Source organism: Puma concolor, chromosome B1, assembly GCF_028749965.1.
Source record: "Puma concolor isolate L17-30 chromosome B1, mPumCon1.1.hap2, whole genome shotgun sequence".
Lineage (NCBI taxonomy): Eukaryota > Metazoa > Chordata > Mammalia > Carnivora > Felidae > Puma > Puma concolor.
In genome coordinates, this window is record NC_141670.1 from 59,659,471 (window position 1) to 59,683,330 (window position 23,860).

A 23,860-nucleotide genomic window follows, 5' to 3' on the forward strand; every position below is an offset into this window, starting at 1 on the left:
ACCTCAAGTATAGCTACCGTTGGTCACCAGGCAACACTACTGCAATATCATTGATTGTATTCCTTATACTGTGCCTTCTTCCTATGATTTATTCATTTAATAACTGGAAGCCTGTATTTCCCACTCCTCGTTAACCCTTTTGCCTATCCTCCCAACCCCACCCCCTTCTCTGGCAATGATCAGTTGTCTATATTTATAAATCTGCTTCTGCTTTTTGTTTATTCATTTTTTTTTTAGATTCTACATATGAGTGAAATCATATGGTATTCCTTTTTCTCAGTCTAACTTATTTTACTTAGCAGAATACCTGTAGGTCCATCTATGTTGTCACAGAGGGTACAATCTCATCCTTTTTTATGACAATGTGATATTCCAGTGTGTGTGTATGTGTGTGCACTCGTGCATACACACATCTTCCTTATCTATTCACATATCAAAAGATACTTAGGTTGCTTCCATATCTTGGCTATTGGTAATAATACTGCAATAAACATAGGGGTGCATATGTGTTTTCAAATTAGTGTATTCTTTTTCTTTGGGTAAAACCTATTAGTGGAGTTACTGGATCGTGTGGTATTTCTATTTGTGAGTTTTTGAGGAACCTCCATTATGGTTTTCCACAGTAGCTATGCCAGTTTACTTTCCACCAACAATGTACGAGGGTTCCTTTTGCTCCATACCCTCACCAACACTTATTATTTCCTCTCTTTTTGATACTAGCTATTCTGATGTATGTAAAGTAATATCTCATTGTGGTTCTCATTTGCATTTCTCTGATGACTAGTGATGGTGAGCATCTTTTCATGTGCCTGTCAGCCATCTGTATGTCTTCCTCAGAAAATGTCTATTCAGGTCCTTTGCCTGTTTTTTAATTGGATTGTTTGATTTTTTCATGTGGGGTCATATATGTTGTTAACATATGACAGAAATGTCATTTGCAAATATCTTCTATTCATTAGGTTGCCTTTTTGTTTAGTTGATTGTGTTGTTTACTATGCAAAAGTTTGTTATTTTGATGTGGTCCTAATAGTTTATTTTTGCTTCTGTTTCCCTTGCCTGAGGAGACGCATCTAGAAAAATGTTACTATGGCTGATGTCAGGGTAATTCCTTTCGGTGTTCTCTTCAAGGATTTTTATGGTTTCTGGTCTCATGTTAGGGCTTTAATCTATTTTGAATTTATTTTTGTGTATGATGTTAGAATGGGTCCAGTTTCATTCATTTACATATATGTAGCTCTCTAATTTTTCCACCATTTATTGAAGAAACTGTCTTTTTCCCACTGTATATTCTTGCCTCCTTTGTCATAGATTAATTGACCATATAATTATAGGTTTATTTGTAGACTTTGTATATTCTTCCATTAATCTTTATGTCTATTTTTGTGCCAATACCATACTGTTCTGATTACTACAACTTTCTAGTATATCTTAAAATCTGGAATTATGATACCTGCAGCTCTGCTTTTCTTTCTTAAGATTGTTTTGGCTATTAGGGGTCTTTTGTGTTTGCATACAAATTTGAGTATTCTAGTTTTATGGAAAATGCTGTTGGTATTTTGATAGGGATTGATTACATTGAATATGTAGATTGCTTTGGGTAATACAGAGCTTTTGGCATTATTAATTCTTCTAATCCATGAGCATGGAATATCTTTCCATTTGTGTCATCTTCAATTTATTTCATTGGTGTTTTATAGTTTTCAGAGTACAGGTCTTTCACTTCTTTGGTTTATTCCTAGATATTTTATTATTTTTGGTGCAATTGTAAATGAAAATTATTTTCTTAAATTCCCTTTCTACTACCTAATTTTTGGTGTATAGAAATGCTACTGATTTCTGGGTATTAATTTTGTATCCTGAAACTTTACTGAATTATTTATTTCATCTAGTAGTTGTTTGGTGGATTTTCCGTGTATACTATCATGTCATCTGCAAATAGTGACAGTCTAACTTCTTCACCAGTTTGGATGCCTATTACTTCTTTTTCTCATCTGATTGTTGTGGCTAGGACTTTGAGTATTATGTTGAATAGTAGAGGCAAGAATGGACATAACTTGTCTTGTTCCTGATATTAGAAGGCTCTCAGTTTTTCACCATTAAGTATGATAGTAGCAATGGGTTTTTAATATATGTTCTTTATTATGTTGAGGTATATTCCATCTAAACCTACTTTGTTAGGAGTTTTTATCTTAAATGGGTATTGAATTTTATCAAATTATTTTCTCCATCTATTGATGATCATATGATTTTTATCCTTTGTTTTGTTAATGTAGCATATCACATTGATTGACTTGTGAATATCAAACCATCCTTACATCCCCAGGATAAATCCCACTTGATTGTGGTAAATGATCCTTTCAATGTATTGATGAATGCAGTTTGTTAATATTTTATTGATGATTTTTGCATCTGTGTTCATCAGGGATATTGACCTGTACTTTTCTCTTTTTGTGGTGTGTTTGTCTGCTTTTGGTGTCAGAGTAATGCTGGCTTTGCAGAATGTACTTGGAAGCTTTCCTCCTTCTATTTTTGGAATAGTTTGAGGAGAATAGGTATTAATTCTTCTTTAAATGTTTGGTAGAATTCACCTGTGAATCCATCTAATTCTGGACTTCTATTTTTTTGATTATCAATTCAGTTTATTAACAGTGATCTGTCTTCAGATTTTCTATTTCTTATTCAATTTTGGAAGATGGTATGTTTCTAGGAATGTATCCATTTCTTCTAGTTGTCCAATTTGTTGGCATATAATTTTTTGTAGCTTTCTTATAATCCTTTGTGTTTCTATGGTGTCATGGGTTACTTCTCTCTCATATCTGATTTTATGAATTTGGGTCTTTTCTCTTTTTTTTTCTTGAGGAGTCTTGTTAAGGGTTGATCAATTTCCTTTATCTTTTCAAAGAACCAGCTCTTGGTTTCATTGATTTTTTTTCTATTGTTTTTTTAGTCTCCATGTCATTTATTTCTGCTCTGAATTTATTATCTTCATTCTGTCTGCTCACCTTGGGATTTGTTCTTTTTCTGATTCCTTTAGGGGCAAGGTTACATTGTTTATTTAAGCTTTTTCTTGTTTCTTGATGTAGGCCTCTGTTGGTTTATTTTCTTCTTTGAACTGCTTTGGTTGTGTGTCCCAGAGATTTTGGGCCATTGTGTTTTCATTTTCATTTCATTTCATTTGTCTCCATGTATTGTTTTGTTTCTTTGTTTCCTTAACCCATTGGTTTCTTTACTATCATGGTGATTAGCCTTCACATGTTTGGGTTTTTTTCCAGTTTTTATCTTTGATTTATTTCTAGTTTCATATTGTTGTGGTCAGAAAAAATGCATGGTATAATTTCAGTTTTCTTAAATTTATTAAGGGTTGTTTTGTGGCCAAACGTGTAATCTATTCTAGAGAATGTTCCATGTGCATTTGAAAAGAATGTGTATTCTGTTGTTTTAGGATGAAATGTTCTATATATATCTTTATGTCCATCTGGTTTAATGCCCTTCAAAGATGCTCTTTCCTTTTGGTTTCCTGCCTGGGTGATCTAGCTATTGATGTAAGTGGAGTGTTAAAGTCTCTTACCATTGTTATATTACCATTAATTTCTCCATTAATGTTTGCTTTATGTATTTAGGGTGCTCCAGTGTTGGGTGCATGGATGTTTACTATTGTTATAGCCTCTTGTTGGATTTATCCCTTTATCGTTGTGTAATGCCCTTTTTGTTTCTTGTTAACAGTCTTTGTTTTAAAGTGTGTTTTGTCTAATATAAGTATTGCTACCATGGCCTTTTTTTTTTTCCCCCTTCCATTTGCTTGGTAAGTGATTTTCCATCCCTTCAATTTTAGTCTGTATGTGTCTTTAGGTCTGCAGTGAATCTCTTGTCAGCAGCATGTAGACGGGTCGTTGGTTTTTTATCCATTCCATCACCTTATGTCTTTGATTGGGCCATTTAAAGTAATCAATTGACAGATACGTACTTATTGCCATTCTGTTGTTTTCTGATTATTTTTGTAGTTCTCTGTTACTTTCTTCTTCTCTTGCTCTCTTTGTTTTTTATTTTATTTTTATTTTTTTATTGTTTATTTTTGAGAGAGAATGTGAGCAGGAGAGGGGCAGAGAGAGGGGGACAGAGGATTTGAAGCAGGCTCTGTGCTGATAGCAGCAAGCCCCATGTGGGGCTGGAACTCACCAACTGTGAGCATGACCTGAGCCAAAGTTGGACACTTAACCGACTGAACCACCCAGGTGCCCCTGCTCTCTTTCTTTGTTATTGATGAGTTTTTGTAGTATTATGTTTGGCTTTTTTTTTTTTTTTTTGTCTTTATTTTTTGTAAATCTGTTACAGGTTTTGGGCTTGTAGTTATATGAGGATCATATATAACATCTAAGTGTATAGCAGTCTATACTAATTTGATGATCATTTAAATTCAAACACATTCTTTTATTTTTATTTTTTTTAAAGTACTACATCTTTTATTTTTTATTTTTATCTAAATCCAAGTTAGTTAACATATAGTGTAATAATGGTTTTAGGAGTAGAATTTAGTGATTAATCACTGACATGTAACACTGAGTGCTCATCTCAATAAGTGCCCTCCATTTGCCCATCACCCATTTAGTCTGTCCCCCCACCCAACATTCCTCCAGCAACCATCAGTTTCTTCTCTGTATTTAAGAGTGCATTTTGGTTTCCCTCACTCTGTTTTTATCTTATTTTTCTTTCTTTTCCCCTATGTTCGTCTGTTGTATTTCTTAAATTCCACATATGAGTGAAATTATATGATATTTCTCTTTCTATGACTGACTCCACTTAGCATAATACATTCTAGTTCCTTCCATGTTGTTGCAAATGGCAAGATTTTTCATTCTTTTGGATTGCTGAGTAATATTCCATTGTATATGTATACCACATCTTCTTTGTCCATTCTTCAGTTGATGGATATCTGGGTTCTTTCCTTAGTTTGGCTAGTGTTAATAATTTTACTATAAACATTGCGGTGCATGTACCGCTTTGAATCTGTATTTTTGTATCCTTTGGGTAAATACTTAGTAGTGTAATTGATGAGTCATAGGGTAACTCTATTTTAACTTTTGGAGGAAACTCCATACTGTTTTCCAGAGTGACTGCACCAGTTTGCATTCCCACCAACAGTGCAAAAATGTTTCCCTTTCTCTACATCCTTGCCAACATTTGTTGTTTCCTGAGCTGTTAATTTTAACCATTCCAACAGCTGTGAGGTGGTGTCTGTTATGTTTGATACGTATTTCCTTGATAATGAGTGATGCTGAGCATCTTTTCATTTGTCTATTAGTCATGGAAAAGTGTCTGTTCATGTCTTCTGCCCATTTTTTCATTGCATTATTTGTTTTTTGGGTACTAAGTTTGATAAGTTTTTGTATAGATTTTGAATACTAACCTGTCTGATATGTCATTGTAAATATCTTCTCCCATTCCATTGGTTACCTTTTAGTTTTGTTGACAGTTACCTTCTCTGTGCAGAAGCTTCTTGTCTTCATGAGATCCTGGTGTTTCATTTTTGTTTTGTTTCCCTTGCCTCAGGAGACACATCTAGTAAGAAGTTGCTGTGGCTGAGGTCAAAGAGTTTGCTGCCTGTGTTCTCCTCTAGGATTTTGATGGTTTCCTGTCTTACATTTAGGTCTTTCATCCCTTTTGAATTTATTTTTGTGTATGGAGTAAGAAAGTGGTCCAGGTTCATTCTTGTGCATGTCGCTGTCCGGTTTTCCCAACACCACTTGCTGAAGAATATCCTATTGGATGTTCTTTCTTGCTTTGTCAAAGGTTAGTTGTCTATACATTTGTGGATTTATTTCTGGGTTCTCTATTCTGTTCCATTGGTCTGTGTCTATTTTTGTGTCAGTACCAGGCTGTCTTGTTGATTACAGCTTTGTGATACAGCTTAAATCCAGAATCGTGATGCCTCCAGCTTTGCTTTGCTTTTTCAAGATTATTTTGGCTATTCTCAGTCTTTTCTGGTTCCATACGAATTCTACAATTGTTTGTTCTAGCTCTGTGAAGGATGCTGGTGTTATTTTGATAGGGATTACATTGAATTTGTAGACTGTTTGGGGTAGTGTAGACATTTATTTTTACTTTTGTTAAAGTTTTTTTTTTTTTTTGAGAGAGAGAGAAAGAGAGCATGAGTGGGGGAGGGGCAGAGAGAAAGGGAAGCACAGAATCCTAAGCAGGCTCCAGTCTCTGAGCTGTAGCACAGAGCCCGAGGCGGGGCTCAAACTCACAAACCATGAGATCATGACCTGAGCTGAAGTCAGATGCTTAACTGAGCGACCCAGGTGCCCCAAAGGTACTGTGGACATTTTAACAGGATTTGTTCTTTCAGTCCATGAGCATGGAGTGTTTTTCCATTTCCTTGCATCTTCTTCAATAAGCTTTCTATAGTTTTCAGCATACAGATCTTTTGCCTCTTTGGTTGGGTTTATTCCTAGGTGTTTTATGGTTTTGGGTGCAATTGTAAATGGGATGACTTCATTGATTTCTCTTTATGCTGCTTCATTATTGGTGTATAGAAATGACACAGATTTCTGTACATGATTGTATATCCTGCAGCTTTGCTGAATTCATGTACCAGTTCTAGCAGTTTTTGGTGGAGTCTTTCAGGTTTTCCACATATAGTATCGTGGCATTTGCAAAGAGCGAAAGTTTGACTTTTTCCTTGCCAATTTGGATGCCTTTTATTTCTTTTTGTTGTTTGATTGTTGAGGCTTGGACTTCCAGTACTGTGTTGAACAACAATAATAAAAGTACACATCCCTGTTGTGTTCCTGACCTTAGGGGGAAAGCTCTCAGTTTTGTCCCATTCAGGGTGATATTAGCTGTGGGTCTTTTGTATATGGCCTTTATTGTCTTGAAGTGTGATCCTTGTATCCCTATTTTCTTGAGGGCTTTTGTCAAGAAAGAATGCTGTATTTCATCAAATGCTTTGTCTGCATTTGGTGAGAGGATCTTGGTTCTTATCCTTTCTTTTATTAATGTGGTGTATCATGTTGATTGATTTGCAGACATTGAACCACTCCTGCAGCCCAGAAAAAAATCACACTTGATCATGGGGAATAATTCTTTTAGTGTATTGTTGGATTCGATTTTCTAGTATCTTGTTGAGAATTTTTGCATCCATGTTCATCAGGTAAATTGGTCTGTAATTCTCCTTTATAGTGAAGTCTTTATCTGGTTTTGGAATCAAGGTAATGCTGGCTTCACAGAGTGAGTTTGGAAGTTTTCCTTCCATTTCTGTTTTTTGTTTTTTGGGTTTTGGTTTTTTAAAATTAACATCTTCATGAGGAGGGCACCTTTTGGGATGAGCACTGGGTGTTGTATGGAAACCAATTTGACAATAAATTTCATATATAAATTAAAAAAATAAATAAATAAATAAATAAAATAAAATTAACATCTTCAAAAGAATAGGTATTAACTCTTCTCTAAATGTTTGATAGAATTCCCCTGGGAAGCCATCTGATCCTAGACTCTTGTTGGGAGATTTTTTTTATTACTGATTCAATTTCTTTACTGGTTTTGGGTCTATTCAGATTTTCTATTTCCTCCTGTTTCATTTTGGATAGTTTATATGTTTCTAGGAATTTGCCCATTTCTTCCAGATTGCCCAATTATATCCTCTTATTATTATTGGTGTTTCTGCAGTGTTGGTTGTCATCTCTCCTTTCTCATTTGTGATTTTATGTATTTTGGGCCTTTCCTTTTAAATAACGTTGGCTACGCGTTTATCCATTTTGTTAATTCTTTCAAAGAACTAGCTCCTGGTCTCATTGATCTGTTTCTACTGTTTCTACCGATTTCTGCTCTAATCTTTATTATTTCCCTTTCTCTGCTGGTTTTAGGCTTCATTTGATGTTCTTTTCCCAGCTTCTTTGGTTGTAAGGTTGGGTTGTATATTTGAGAGCTTTCTTCCTTCTTTAAGAAGGCCTGGATATACTTCCCTCTTATGACCACCTTTGTTGCATCCCAGAGGTTTTGGACTGTCTTGTTTTCATTTCCATGTACTTTTAAATTTCCTCTTTAATTTCTTGGTTCACCCATTCATTCTTTAGTAGGATGTTTTTTAATCTCCAAGTATTTGTGGCCTTTCCAAATTTTTTTCTTGTGGTTGATTTCATGTTTGGTTTTTTTTTTTTTTTTAACGTTTATTTATTTTTGAGACAGAGAGAGACAGAGCATGAACGGGGGAGGGTCAGAGAGAGAGGGAGACACAGAATCGGAAGCAGGCTCCAGGCTCTGAGCCATCAGCCCAGAGCCCGACGCGGGGCTCGAACCCACGGACCGCGAGATCGTGACCTGAGCTGAAGTCGGACGCTTAACCGACTGAGCCACCCAGGCGCCCCTTGATTTCATGTTTCATAGTGTTGTGGTCTGAAAATGTGCATGGTATGATCTTAATCTTTTTGTACATGTTGAGGGCTGATTTGTAACCCAGACTGTGATCTATTCTGGAGAATGTCCCATGCGCACTCAAGACAGATGTGTACTCTGCTGCTTTAGGGTGAAATGTTCTGATTATATCTGTTAAGTCCATCCAGTCCAGCGTGTCATTCAAAGCCATTGTTTTCTTGTTCATTTTCTGCTTAGATCTGTCCATTGTTGTAAGTGGGGTGTTAAAGTCCCCTACTATTATTGTATTATTATGAATGAGTTTCTTTATGTTTGTAATTAATTGTTTTATATATTTGGGTGCTTTCAAGTTGGGGGCATAAATATTTATAATTGTTACGTCTTCTTGGTAGATAGACCCCTTAATTATGGTATAATTTCCTTCATCTCCTGTTACAGTCTTTGTTTTAAAGTCTAATTTGTCTGATATAAGTATGGCTATTCTGGCTTTCTCTTTTTGGGGAGGAGAGCACAAGTGGGGGTGGAGCAGAGAGAGAGAGAATCCAAAGTGGGCTCTGTGCTGAGAGGCTCACAGCAGCAAGCCCAATGTGGAGCTCTAACTCGGGAACCACAAGGTCATGAACTGAGCCAAAGTCAGATGCTCAAAGACTAAGCCACCCAGGTGCCTCTGGCTTTCTTTTGACATTCATTAGCATGATCGATGGTTCTCCATCCCCTTATTTTCATTCTTCAGGTATCTTTTTGTCTTAATGAGTCTCTTGTAGGCAGCATATAGGTGGGTCTTGTTTTTTAATCCATACCTATGTCTTTTGATTGGAGCATTTAGTCCACTTACATTTAGAATGATTATTGAAAGATAGGAATTTAGTGTCATTGTGTTTTCTGTAGAGTTGATGTTTCTGGTGATGTTCTCTGGTCCTTTCTAGTCTTTGTTGCTGTGGGTCTTTTCTGTTTTGTTTTGTTTTGTTTTCTTCACTTGAAGAGTCCCCCTTAAAATTTCTTGCAGGGCTGGTTTAGTGGTCATGAATTCCCTTAGTTTTTGTTTGTCTGGGAAACTCTTTATCTCTCTTTTTGTTCTGAATGATGGCCTTGCTGGATAAAACATTCTTGGCTGCATATTTTTCCAATTCAGCACGTTGAATATGTCCTGCCACTTCTTTGTGACCTGCCAAGTTTCTGTGAACAGATCTGCTGCAAACCTGATCTGTTTTCCCTTATAGGTTAAGGACTTTTTTTTCCCCTTGCTGCTTTCATAATTGTTTCCTTGTCTGTGTATTTTGTGAATTTGACTATAATATGCCTTGATGATAGTTGGTTTTGTTGAATCTAATGGTAGTTCTCTGTGCTTCTTGGATTTTGATGTCTGTGTCCTTCCCTAGGTTAGGAAAGTTTTCAGCCATAATTTGCTCACATAAACTTTCTGTGCCTTTTTCTCTCTCTTTATCTTCTGGGACTCCTATGATATAAACGTTATTCCTCTTTAATAAGTCGCTGAGTTCTCTAAGTCTTGTATCGTGCTCTTTTGTCTTTCTTTCCCTCTTTTTTTGTGCTACATTATTTTCCATAATTTTATCTTCTATTTGACTGATTCACTGCTCTGCTTCATCTGTCCTTGCTGTCACAACATTCATTTGCGATTGCATCTCAGTTACAGCATTTTTAATTTCATCCTGACTAGATTTTACTTCTTTTATTTCTGTACAAAGGGATTCTCTGGTGTCTTCTATGCTTTTTTCAACCCCAGCTAGTATTCTAGTAATCATGGTTTTAAAGTTTGTTTACTTATTTTGAGAGAGAGAGTATAAGCGGGGGAGGACCCGAGAGAGAAGGAGAGAGAGAAAATCCCAAACAGGCTCCTAACTGACAGCATGGAGCCTGGTGTGGAGCTCAAACCCACGAACCATGAGATCATGACCTGAGCTGAAACCAAGAGTCGTATGCTTAACTGTGACTAAGCCACCCAGGGGCCCCGAGTAATAGTGGTTTAAATTCTAGTTCAGATATCCTGCTTATAAATGTGTTGATTAAATCCCTGGCCATCATTTCTTCCTATTCTTTCTTTTGGGGTGAATTCCTCCATCTTGTAATTTTGGGGGAAGAAAAAAAATTAATAAAATAATTAAATATAAAACATAAAAACAAAACAAAAAATATCAGATAAAGGAAGCTAGATCCTAGGTGTTTTTCAGTCTTCTTGTTGGGAGAAGCTTGATATAAAAGAGAAAAAAAAGAAAGAAAAAAAAAGTTAAAAAACGTTTAAATAGGGGCACCTGGGTGGCTCAGTTGGTTAAGCGTCTGACTTCAGCTCAGGTCATGATCTCATGGTTTGTGAGTTTGAGCCCCACGTCAGCCTCTGTGCTGACAGCTCAGAGCCTGGAGCCTGCTTCCGATTCTGTGCCTCCCTCTCTTTCTTCCGATTCCCCACTCACAGTCTCTCTCTGTCTCAAAAATAAATAAATGTTAAAATTTTTAAAAAAAATTTTAAATAATGAAATTGAATAAAATAAAATAAAATAGAATAAAAAAATTGTTCTTTTGTATCAAAGAGAAAAAGAAGAAAACAACACAAACAAAAGCAGAAGCAAAGAAAATGAACAAATAAACCAGCAAACAGAATGAAACTTGAATGAAGTTACATTCAGTTTCCCCTATAACTGAAACTTTGTAGCACACTGTAGTCAATAGACTAAGCGGTGGAAGGGATTTGTGCTGGTCTTCTAGGGGTGCAGGTAGGTAGGGCTTGGTGTAACAGCTCTGTTCTCTACTTGGTGGCACTGTTTAGTTCACTGGGGTTGATGCGTGTTGGCCTGCTCTGAAAGTGAACATGGCTTCACCTGGCTCTCTAGTTTCTAGCCCAGTAATTATATTCTCTCACAGACATGCAGTCAAGCACCCCTTCTTTTTCTCTGGCTTCTGTCCACTTCTTGCCTTTACCCTGTATGTCTCCAAGCTGCCTTCCAGGTGGTGCCTCCAGAGTTTTATCTCAGGAGGGACTGTGTTTTAAAACCCAACACTTTAGAGACCCCCTTGGCTTGGACACACACTGTTTCTCTGGGGGAGGGTTTGCTGTTCTGAGTAATGGCCAAGTGCCAGCTTGTCCCAGAAAACGTTTATGTGATCGTGCAGCAGCAGAGGCTCAGAGTTTATGTTAAATCACAACACATAGCCATTACCAGATTTTGCTGCATTCTGGCATCTTTGTTCCAGTATCCCTAAACATGGCAGCTCTCTGGATTCTGCCAGGACTTTTGCCTGCAGGGAGCTATATGACCTCTACCAAATGCATTCCAAGCAGAGAAACTGCTTCTCCCCATGTGGCACATGGATCCCTCAGACCCTGCTGCCTGCTCCTAGGGATTCACTCTGCTTCTTCACTGGAACACCACCAGACACTGAACTCCAGAACTTCAGACTCTGCTCCACTGTTTATAGAATCCTGGTGGTACTGAAAACTCTCCTTTCTCCCCATCAATGGTTTTGGGAAACAGATTTCTTGTCTAGTCCCCTGCAAGTGTTTTCACTCTTTCTCTCCAGATACTTTCGGGGGGAGTGCTTTTCTGCACAATCCCAATGTGCTGCACTCTCCCCCTTTCTCTTTCTCTCTCTGTCCTCTCTCTCTCAAAACAGCTCCCTACCCCTGTGGCTCTTCTCTCCCTCAGTTCATCTCTCTGCATATCTGCTAAGTTCTCTGGCTCTAATGATGCAGATTGTTGTGTTAATCCTCAGATCAATTTCCTAGGTGTCTGAAATGGTTTGATGCTGATCTAGCTGCGGTTCAGGGACAAGACAAACTCAGGGTCCACATACTAGTCTACCTATTTTTTAAAAAGTGATTGGAGGGGCGCCTGGGTGGCGCAGTCGGTTAAGCGTCCGACTTCAGCCAGGTCACGATCTCGCGGTCCGTGAGTTCGAGCCCCGCGTCGGGCTCTGGGCTGATGGCTCAGAGCTTCGAGCCTGTTTCCGATTCTGTGTCTCCCTCTCTCTGACCCTCCCCCATTCATGCTCTGTCTCCCTCTGTCTCAAAAATAAATAAAGGTTAAAAAAAAATTTAAAAAAAAAAAAAGTGATTGGAGCAGAGCCAGTATTTTTTTTAATGTTTGTTTGTTTGTTTATTTGTTTGTTTAAAGAGAATGTGCATGTGAGAGTAGAGGCAGAGAGAGAGGTGAGAGAGAGAATCCCAAGCAGTCTCTGTGCTGTCAATATGTGGCTTGATCTCATAAACTGTGAGGTCATGACCTGAGCCAAAAGCAAGAGTCGGATGCTTAACCAACCCAAAAGCCCCCAAATACATTCTTAAAAAACTTATTTTTTTCTCCCTCATGATTTTATGTCTAATTATAGCTATTTCTTTTCAGCTTAATGAATTCCCTTTAACATTTCTTGTAAGGCTGGTTTAGTAGTAATAAATTCCTTTATTTTTTGTTTATCTGAGAAACTCTTTCCTTCAAATATGAATGATAATATTGCCAAGTAGAGTATTCTTTTTCATAGGTTTTTTTTCCATTCAGCACTTTGAATATATTATGCTACTCCCTTCTGGCTTGTAAATTTTCTGCTGATAAATTAGCTAGTAGCCTTACTGGTTTTCCCATATAGGTAACTTATTGTTTCTCTCTTGTTGCCTTTAATATTCTCTCTTCATTCTTAACCTTTGACATTTTAATTATTATGTGTCCTGGTGTAGGCCTCCTTGGAGTTCCCTGTGCTTCTTGGACCTGGATCTCTACTTCCTTCCCCAGGTTAGGGAATTTTTCAGCTGTTACGTCCTCAAATAAATTCTCTACCCCTTTGTCTTCTTCCTCTTGGACCCCTACAATATGAATGTTTATTCACTTGATGTTGTCCAAGAGATCCCTTAACCTGTCCTCATTTTTAAAAATCCTTTTCTCTTTTTGCTATTTAGCCTGGGTGCTTTCCATTACCCTGTCTCCCAGATTGCCACTGGGTTCTGCATCTGCTAATCTACTGTTGATTCTTTTCTCCTCCTTGAGTGTGTGTGTATGTGGGGGGGGGGGGGGTGTCCAAATTTAGGTAGCCAAATAAATAATAGTTTCTTCAAAGTAGAGGTATAGACTTATCTAATGAAGATGCTCTATGACACAAAATATCTTGATAGTTCTGGAATTTCACTGACAGCTTATCTACAGGATTCTTTTGACTTTTTTGTATGAATATTTATTCTGGGCACATTTGTTTTTTGTAAAAAGTTTAAAGTTTCTGAAACCAAGTTTAGTGAATGAAGTGGGTGATCAAGATAAATAATTTGTGGTCTTTGGTTTTTAGGTATCTCATCAGGAAGTAACGAGCCTAATATTTTAAGTGAATTTGTTAACTGATTCTGAGTATTCTGAATAAGAATTCCATTCTAGAATGTCTGTTACTGTTAATCCTGTTATTTTAAAGATATTTTTATATGCTAAAATGATATGAGGATTTAAAGAATGTTTAAAATGTTCATGCTTAATTTTTAACAATATAGATTTTCCTAAGTTTTATTTGTATTCTATCTTGTCTCAAAAAATTTAACACTCCACTTAAAAATATATACAGTACAAGATAAAATTAATTTAAAAAAATGCTTGGGAAAGCCTATCAGGCAAATTAGCATAAGCAATGAATATTAAGCCAAGAATGAGGTGAGAATACAAACTTAATATTCAGAGGTTCTCCACATTTAGTGGAGACTATGTCATAAATTTGGTGCTTATCTTTCTAGCAAAGCAGGAAACCTAGTTAATTACATGAGTCACAGTATTCTTGAGACAAAACATGTCACTCAGAGGACAGCTATTTTTGGTATTAAAGTAACAATTTTCCCATGATTCTTGAAAAAAAGGCACAACAATAGTGTTCCTCAAAGTTTAATAACTTGTGAATTCCTTTAAAGGGGAAAATTTCTTTAAGAATCTAAGTCCATAGACCTCAGTGAAAAACTCAAGTGTTAGTCTTTCAAATATGTGTCAGTTGATAGTTATTACTGTAAAATATGATTTTCTTCTAAATATTGAAATAATATTTTTGCTATCAAAATTAACATATAAAAATTAAACATCTGGAACTTGAAGATTTCTGATTTTATTGAGATCTTGGACCCTATTTTATAAAATAGTACTATAATAAACTAAAAGTTATCTTCAGTAATTTTTACAATGTTTGGATTTCATGGGCCTCTTTCTCTTAGTAGGACATGGATAAGCCAGAGAATGACTCCATTTATGTAAATCTGTGAATAGTACCAAACTAGTTATATTCAGACTGTTTATCCTTTGGTCAGTTCTCCATAGGTATTATTTCAGTACTGCTTTTTTTAGGTAATCAACAATGTATTTGGGGTTCAACTCTGCTTGATAAATATTTGGAAAACTTTTCTTTGGTATTCTTTTTTTTTTTTTTTTTTTTTTTTTTAGTATTTATCTTGAGAGACAGTGTGTGCACAAGAGGGGCAGAGGGAAAGGGAGAAAGAATCCCAATCCCATGAGATCACGACCTGAGCTGAAATTAAGTGTCAGAAACCCAACCAACTAAGCCACTCAGGCACCCCTATTTGTATTGCTCCTTAAGTGGAGAATTATAACTGTGGACTAAGCCACAAGGTAAAATTGACACTTTTTTTGTTGGTGTTGGATAATTGAGTGGCTTCAAAAGGATATATGCCTACACAGAAGTCTGTCTCTCCTGCAAAACACCAGAAATCAGGATAGGGTTATACTCTTTTCAAGAAGTGATATCAGGGAGAGAGTTCAACATGGCAGCATATGAGGATCCTGAACTCACCTCCTCCCACAGGCACAACAAATCCACAACTCTGAAATAATTCCCTCTGATGAAGGGGACTTAGAAAGTGGAAGAATGGAGCCTCCACAACAAGGGGCAGCACTGAGATGTATAGAAGAGGGAGAGATAGGGTCTCACTACAGAAAAAAACCCACACTCTAGTTGCAGGACTCCATGGTCAGGAGGGATATCACAGGTAAAGAACTTTTTCATGAGGAGTGATTCTCAACATCAGGCACCTCAGCCCTTAGATTCTGCATAAGAGAGACAAGCCCCCAAAACATCTGCCTTTGGAAATCAACGTAAAGCTATACAGAAAGGAAAACCCAGTCTTACAGGTGTTGAGTGCAGACTCATTAGACCTGGAAACCAACACAAAACACCATATAAAAAAGCACATAGACCACAATTGAAGGAGAATACTTAACTAATCTCAGAGCAATTGCTAGATTCTCTCCAGGAACAGATACACGCACAGCAGCCATTTTTACTAACTTATTCTGCCATGCTAATGCCAGCACTGGCAGGAGCCATTATGGAATCCTTCCTGTGCACAGCTAATGCCAGGGGTCATGCACCACTCTGAGTTCTGTAGAACCCTGTTTCTTGGCTGGGCTTCACTGCCATCTGGACCAGAGACAAGCCCCACCCACCAGTGTATCCACAGCAGTGAAGATCCCACAACAGGAGGACATATGCAGCCCTCAAAGGTGCTCCCTGAAGCACCTGGCTCTGGTGGCCAGGGGTGGGGGTGAGATCATGCTTCTGGGCCCCACAGGACATCTACATAAGGCCCTACTTCAAGACCAAGAGATGTATCTGATCCACCTAATACATAGAAACAGATACAGAGAGTTAGGCAAAATGAGAAGTTGGAGGGATATGTGCCAACAAAAGAACAAGGCAAAACCCTAGAAAAAGAACTAAAGAAAATGAAGAAAAGCAATCTACCTGATAAAGAGTACAGCATAATGGTCATGAAAATGCTGACCAAACTCAGGAGAATGGATGAACACAATGAGAATTTCAACAGAGATAGAAAATAAAATGCCAATCAGAGAGGAAGAATACTTTAACAGAAATGTTAAACACACTAGAGAGAATAAATAGATTAGATGATGCAGAAGAATAGATCAATGAACTGTAAACAGATATTAGAAATCACCCAAACTGAACAACAGAACGAAATAAGAAAACTAGGATCCTTGAAGGAACCTCTACAATAACATCAAGTGTACTAACATTGGCCATTATAGGTGACTCAATAGGAGAAGAGAGAGAGAAAGGGTCAAAAATTTAAGAAATGATAGCTGAAAACTTCCCGTAGCCTAGAGAAGGAGACACATCCAGATCTAGGAAGCACAGAGAGTCCCAAACAAGATGAACCCAGAGAGATCCACAGCAAGACACATAATAATTAAAATGTCAAAAATTAAAGATAAAATCTTAAAAGCATCAAGAGAAAAAGTTACATGTAAAGGAACCCTTATAGACTATCAGCTGATTTTTCAGCAGAAATTCCGAAGGCCAGAAGAGAGTTGGAAAAAACAAACAAACAAACAAACAAACAAACAAACAGGAATAGTCTCCCTGCCAAGGTTAGCATTCAGAATTGAAGGGGTGATACAGTTTCCCAGACAAAAACTACAAGGATTCATCACTACTAAATCAGCTTTACAAAGAGAAATATTAAAGGGCTTTATTTAAACAGGAAAAAAAAGGCCATAACTAGAAATAAAAAATTATGTAAAAGAAAAAAATCTTACTAGTTGAGGCAAACATATAGAAAAGGTAGTGAATCAGTGACTTATAAAGCTAATATGAGGGTTAAAGACAAAAACACTCAACTAAATTTACAATAATTACTTATGAGATAGTAAAGAAAAAGATGTAAAATAAAGTATGACATCAAAAACTTCAAGATGACGTGGGGGAAGTAAAAATGAGTTGTTATATATGAACCTCACAGTAACCACAAACCAAAAACCAATGATGCATGCACAAAAAAATAAAGAGAAAGGCATCCAAACTTAACTCTAAAGAAAATTATCAAATCATAAAGAAGAGAGCAAGAGAAAAAGGAACAGAGAAGAACTACAGAAACAGCCAGAAAACAGCAGAATGACAATAAATATATACTTACGTATAATTGCTTTAAGTGTAAGTAGCCTAAATGCTCCAATCAAAAGACATAGGTAGGCTATTATATATAATGTATTTATAGGCTATGTATATATAGATATGTATATAAAAAGAAGAAAAAGTGGGATGCCTGGGTGGCTCATTCAATTAAGCATCCAGCTCTCGATTTCAGCTGAGGTCATGATCTCACAGGTTCATGAGTTTGAGCCTCATATTGGGGCAGTGCAGAGCCTGCTTGGAATTCTTCTCTCACTCCCCTTTCTCTGTTCATGCTCTGTCTCTCAATAAATAAATAAACAAAATAAAAAGAGGAAAAAGTCCAGAAACTCACTTCAGATCTTAAAATGCACACAGGCTGAAAGTTAAGGGATATAAAAGATATTGCTTGCAAATGGGGGGAAAAAAAAGAACAAACCTGAAAATATCAAACTGCCTGATGTTAAACTATTCTACAGAGCAGTAGTAACCAAAATTCGCACAAAAACAGACACAAATATCAGTGGAACAGAATCGAGAGCCCAGAAATGAACCCATGCTTATATGCTTGTATCTTCAATTAACATACAACAAAAGAGGCAAGAAATTAACAGGGCAAAGACCATCTCTTCAATAAGTGAAATTGGGTAGGGCACCTGGGTGGTTCAGTCAGTTGAGCATCTGACTTCAGCTCAGGTCATGATCTCACGATGCATTGGTTCAAGCACCATGACAGGCTCTGTACTACAGCTCAGAGCTTGGAGACTGCTTCGGATTCTGTGTCTCCCTCTCTTTCTCTGCTCCTCCCCTGCTTGTATCCTCTCTCTCTCTCTCTCTCTCTCTCTCTCTCTCTCTCTCAAAAATAAATAAACATTTTTAAAAAATTTTTAAAAATAAGTGAAATTGGGAAGACTGGACAGGTACATGTAAAAGAATGAGAATGGACCACTTTCTTATACCATATATAAAAATATACTTAAAATGGATTAAAGACTGGGGCACCTGGGTGTTTCATTTGGTTAAGCCCCAACTTTGGCTATGTCATTAATGATCTTGCGGTTCATGAGTTCAACCCCCACATCAGGCTCTCTGCTGTCAGTGCAGAGACTGCTTCGGATGCTGTTTGTCCCTCTCTCTCTCTGCCCCTCCCACATGGGCATTAAATTTTTTTTTAATTTTAAGAAATGGATTAAAGGCAAAATAAGACCTCAAACCATAAAACTGCAATAATAAAACATAGGTAGTTTTTGGATCTGTCTCCTCTGGCAAGGACAACAAAAGCAAAAATGTACAAGTGGCTTCACATAAACTAAAAAGCTTTTGCACAGTGAAGAAAACAAAATGAATCAACAAAATGAAAAGGCAACTTACTGAATGGGAGAAGATAGTCACAAAGGATATATGCAATAGGGGATTAATATCAAACATATAAAGAATTATATATTTTTTAAATTATATATTTTCTTCATAAAATCAGTATGGAAAAAAATAGATTAAAACAAGACTGAGAAACTGTACGGCTACTTTTCCAAAGAAGACGTAAAGATAGCCAACAGGCACCCATAAAGATGCTTCACATCACTAATTACAAATCAAAACCACAATAAGATACCACCTTATGCCTGTGAGAATGGCTGTTATCAAAAAGATAGGAAATAGCAAGTGTTGACAAGGAAGTAGTGAAAAGGGAACTTTCATGCACTGTTGGTGTGAATAAATTGGTTCAGCCATTATGGAAATCAGGACATTCCTCAAAATATTAAAAATTGAACTACCATACAATCCAGCAATTCCATTTCCAGGTATTTATCCCAAGAAAAGGAAAATGCTAATTTAATAAGACATGCATTCATATGTTTTTGCAGTGATATTTACAGGAGCCCAAATATGGAAGCAATGTAAATGTCCATAGATAAATGGATAAAGAAGATGTGGCAGGTGTACACAGTAGAATACTGCTCAGCCATAGAAAGAGTGAATTATTGCCATTTGCAACAACATGGGTGCATATTGTGCTGTATGAAATAAATCAGAGAAAGACAAATACCATATGACTTTATTTACCTGTGGAATCTGAGAAACAAAAGAAACAAATCCTAGCAAAAACAGACTCATAGATACAGAGAACAAACATATGGTTGCCGGAGGAGTGGGAAGATGCGAGGATGGATGGAATAAGTGAACAGATTAAGAGGGACAGTCTTCCGGTTATTAAAGATGACAAGGGATATAATGTACAGCATAGGGAATATAGTTAATAATACTATAGCATCTTTATATGGTGACAGATGGTAACTAGACTTATTGTGGTGACCATTTTGCAGCATATATAAATACCAAATCAGTGTGTCGTACACTTGATATTAATACAGTATTGTGTGTCAGTTAGTCTTCAATCTAAAAAAAGAAAAAGAAACAATCTCAGAATTTCTGTATTATACAGTTGAAAAGGGAATGAGGACCATGAAATTCTGTATCATAAAGCCTGTCAGTAATTCCTTTAGCTTAGAAAAAGTATAAAGCAGATAAAGTCAGATGCCTACCCTGGAAACCTTTCTAAAAATATCTTACTGAAGCCCCTAAAACATTACAACTTATTAATATATAAACTCACTAAGCTGGTTATAAAATTATATGGAACTATATGAATAAATTAACTTGCTATTTTGTTTTGTTAGTCATTAGATAGTTAAAAGACAGTAAATGGATTTAGAATAACTATTTCAGAGTCATTCTTATTGGAAATACTTAGACCCTCGATGTAGTTATTCTTTTAGGCCACATTAGAAAACAATAATTAAGGGCGCCTGGGTGGCTCAGTCGGTTAAGCATCCAACTTCGGCTCCGGTCATGATCTCACAGTTCGTGTGTTCAAGCCCCGTGTCGCACTCTGTGCTGACAGCTCAGAGCCTGGAGCCTGCTTCGGATTCTGTGTCTCCCTCTCTCTCTCTGCCCCTCCCCCACTCAAGCTCTGACTTTCTGTCTCAAAAATAAATAAACATTTAAAAAAAGTTTGAAAATAGTAATTAATTGTGTCATCTGCAAAAGGTGCTTACACACTTTTATTTTCTGTTTTAGGAGAGAGGGAGATTAATGAAGGGAGAGGATAGGTAAATTATATCTAGTTCACCCAAAAGTGGTATCAGTGTCATTAAGAAATAAGTTAAAAATAAGATTGTCTGAAACATTTCTGTTTTATTTCATTGGAAATGATCTGAGTCCTCAAAAGATGGCCTGTCTTCAGCTGCCTGAAACTATTAGAGTATAGGTTTGGTAAACATCTACATCTGCCACTGTTGGTAAAATCAATGCTGTTTAGGCCATAGCTAAGTACTATCCAGAGTCAGAAGTCAAATAGAACTAGTAAAATGTGTTAACTATTTTATATTATTCCTAAAAAATTCCTGTAAGAAGGAAAGGAGTATAACTGGCCAGCCGTAGAAGGGCAGAGGCCACCAGCTCCTCATGTAGAATATCAATCTTGGCAGTCAAAGCTTATAAATTCTTAAAAAGGAAACACGTACCTTCCTTCCACATTCATTTTAGCTAGAATATTGTGCTGTGTTGATGTAATGAAGCTCTATATATCAGTTAAAACAAATGAAATAAGTTTTTATCAGTATAGGTAAACCCCACAAATGTGATGAATGAAATACGTAGGAAAGGGTACCATTTATATAATGTTTAAAAGCAATTTTATTTAGCTGTGCATATATGCAATAAAAGTAAAAAACCATGGGAGGAAAAAGATACACATCACTTTGGGGATACTGATAATGACCTTGGCCAAGAAGAAAGGTCAAGAAGACTGGAAAAGGGTACTCTCTATCTGTAATTTGTTTTTCTTAATAAATAATCCAAACCAATATGGCCCCAAATTAAATTTTATTAATTCTAGTTATTATGTACATGTGTGTTCCTTAATTTTCTCTCTGTACTTTTCTATTTGAAACCTTTTGAAAGGGTAAAAAGTAAATTATAGTACAGAGTGATAAGTATACCATTGGAAGCAATAACATATGTGTTGCCTGAAGTAATGATCCAGCAACATTGGAATAAATGTTCTCCTAGAGGAGAGGACATCAGATTTGGATTTTGAAATATGAATGGGAATTTACCCCCAAATCAGTATGTGTACTTAAACATAGAGCCATGCAAAATTTATTAGGGGAACTATTACCAAGTCAGTGTTACTAAAGTATATATTCTATGGACAATTGGAGAAGATGGGTGATGAAACTAGATAAGGCTGGAAATATTTAAAAGGTCATATCATGAAGGGTTTTGCAATCCACGTAAGGAACATGGGTTCTATGCTGGGGTGGTGGGGAGTTGGTGAAGGGTTTTAAGCAGTACAGTGATTTGAGTTGATGCTTGGATTTTAACAAAAGATCACTTTTGCTAGAGTGTGGAACATAGTGATTATTGTGTAGGATTAAACCAAGCAGTCTGTTTAATTCATTCAACAGTGTTTTTTTAGAATAAAGAAAAATTGGAAGCAACCAAAGTGTTTATAAGTAGAAATGGCTAATTTAATTATGCCTTATCCATAAAATAAAATAATATGCACAAACTGAAACTGACATGGAGTATATCCATGATTTATTCCTTCTCAACATACTTTAAATTTTCATCATATATAAAAGTTGAAAGTTTACATTTATCACCCACATATCTAACACCTAAATTCTGCCATTAACATTTTATAATCTTGCTTTAGCACTTATCCATTCATCCATCCATTATGTGCTTTAAGGAGGAAATATAACAAGATTTACATAGAATTACTAACATTGGTTATCTGTCTTATAGGTGATTTTTATTTCCCACTTTATTCTTCATTGTATTGTTTGCATATTTTACACTGAGTATGTGATATTAAATAATATTAAGTGTTATTAAATAAAAGCTACATTTAAACATTAAAGCTCTTTTAACATGAAAAAGAATGAGTTTTTTGCTAAGAAGATTTATACTGTTTGATTTGCAATGAAGTGAACTAGTTTTTTTTCTTTTCTACAGATAATGATGAATAATTATTGGAAAATTCTTTAATCCTCAACTGTATGAAAGCATTTACATTTGGCTCATCAGAAAAACAAGCTGCAGTGGGAAATAGAGCAATTTTTTACAAATATCAGATTTAAGGTGGGCATGCTGACTGCATGAAAAAGATGGAGAAACATGCCATTTTTCAATTAAGATTCTAGTATTTTATCTATTTTATTTTGTTCATTAAGTTCTATAGTTACCTCTTACAGAATATTTATTAAATTATCCAACCAAAGCATAAGAGACATTGATCCAGAACTGGACTTAATGGTTTTGAAAAAGATTTACCAGTGCAGTAAGGTAACTTTCAATTTCAGCAAGTGTGTTTAGGTTGAAAGAATTACTTAAGTTATGGAAGACTTGCCTCTGGTTTTTCATTTAAATATTTAAGCATGACCTTTTTTTCTGTCTACATGTTTTCATAGCCAGCAATTTGGTGTTATTATAATAACCTTGTCAAGGGCTCTATTTAAATTTTTACATTTTAAAGATGGAATTTTTAGCCTTAAAGTTTATATTCTCAGTCCTTTTTCAACCAGTGTGTCTCCTGAACTAGCTCAGTGGAACAGGCTATAGAAATGGTCTTAGAAATCATTGAAAAATTTGATTATGGAAAAATAGCAAAATTTCATTTCCTGATATTGAAAAAAGTTGGTTAATTGTTTCTTTTTAAGGACCAGAATCAGGAATATTATATCTAAAAATCAGTCTGTGAGTTTTAACATCGACATAGCATATATCATAAAGTTGCCCTTTTTGCTTTAACTTCCTCTCGTGTATATGCTTCCAAGGCAGTACAGAAAAAGGAGAAAGGAATCATTTTTATTTTGATACTGTGACAGTTTGGGTAACTAATATTCCAAAGGGGGGAAATGTTTGCCTATTTTATTTCCATTATGGTCATTAAAATGATGGTCACACAGTTTCGACTGCAATATGCCAGGTTTCATTAGAGATGTCTTAAGTCCAGATGCTTTTAGTAATAAAAGCATAATTTTTGAAACCCAGAGTACAGAGCAGCCCGATTGGCATAATCTGTAATTTGAACAGTAAAATCTTATCTTGCAGCACTATCAGGACTGTGCTGAGTTTATTATGTATATTATTTCTAACATCCAAAACTAAATACTTGATTTTTATATGTTTGTTTATTTTATGATATTACTATTAAAATTTATATTCTCTACCTGAAGTACACTATCAGTTGTCTTATGCTTATTTGCACTTAATAGAATGCTTTTATAATGAGCTGAGAATACTTCTGTGTGTTGGTTTACCTGATGATTTCCATTATTTTTTTTTTTTCCAAAGAAGAATTTGAATTCTACACTTGAATTTTCTACAATCCCGAAAAATGAGAATGATCTTTTAGGGAGTTGTTTTCTAATTCTTCGCCTATTAGAACTATTAGAAAAGCTACTAAGGATATAACACAGTAGAAATGTTGTCTAACTATATTTCAGAAGATAAGAACAGAGATGACAAATAGGATTTGTGCCATCTCCAGTCAATTGGTAGCAAGTGGCTCTGGGTTGTTATTATGGAA

General features: G+C 36.0%; 1 protein-coding gene across 9 annotated transcripts in view; it reads left to right on the forward strand.

Moving 5' to 3' along the window:
- The window catches only part of NEK1 (NIMA related kinase 1), a 237,355-nt gene extending 213,849 nt beyond the window's left edge, over positions 1–23,506 (forward strand). For 4 of the 9 annotated variants that reach the window (XM_086703865.1, XM_086703868.1, XM_086703871.1 and 1 more), the window contains one exon: positions 7,026–7,138. In XM_086703865.1, the coding sequence (XP_086559991.1) occupies positions 7,026–7,114 (89 nt within the window). In that variant the 3' untranslated portion in view covers positions 7,115–7,138. Of the gene's footprint in view, positions 1–7,025; positions 7,141–13,054; positions 13,110–22,284 lie in introns of those variants that run through there. The other 5 variants (XM_086703869.1, XM_086703870.1, XM_086703872.1 and 2 more) reach the window with 5 other exon arrangements.
- The last annotated feature ends 354 nt before the right edge of the window (positions 23,507–23,860 follow it).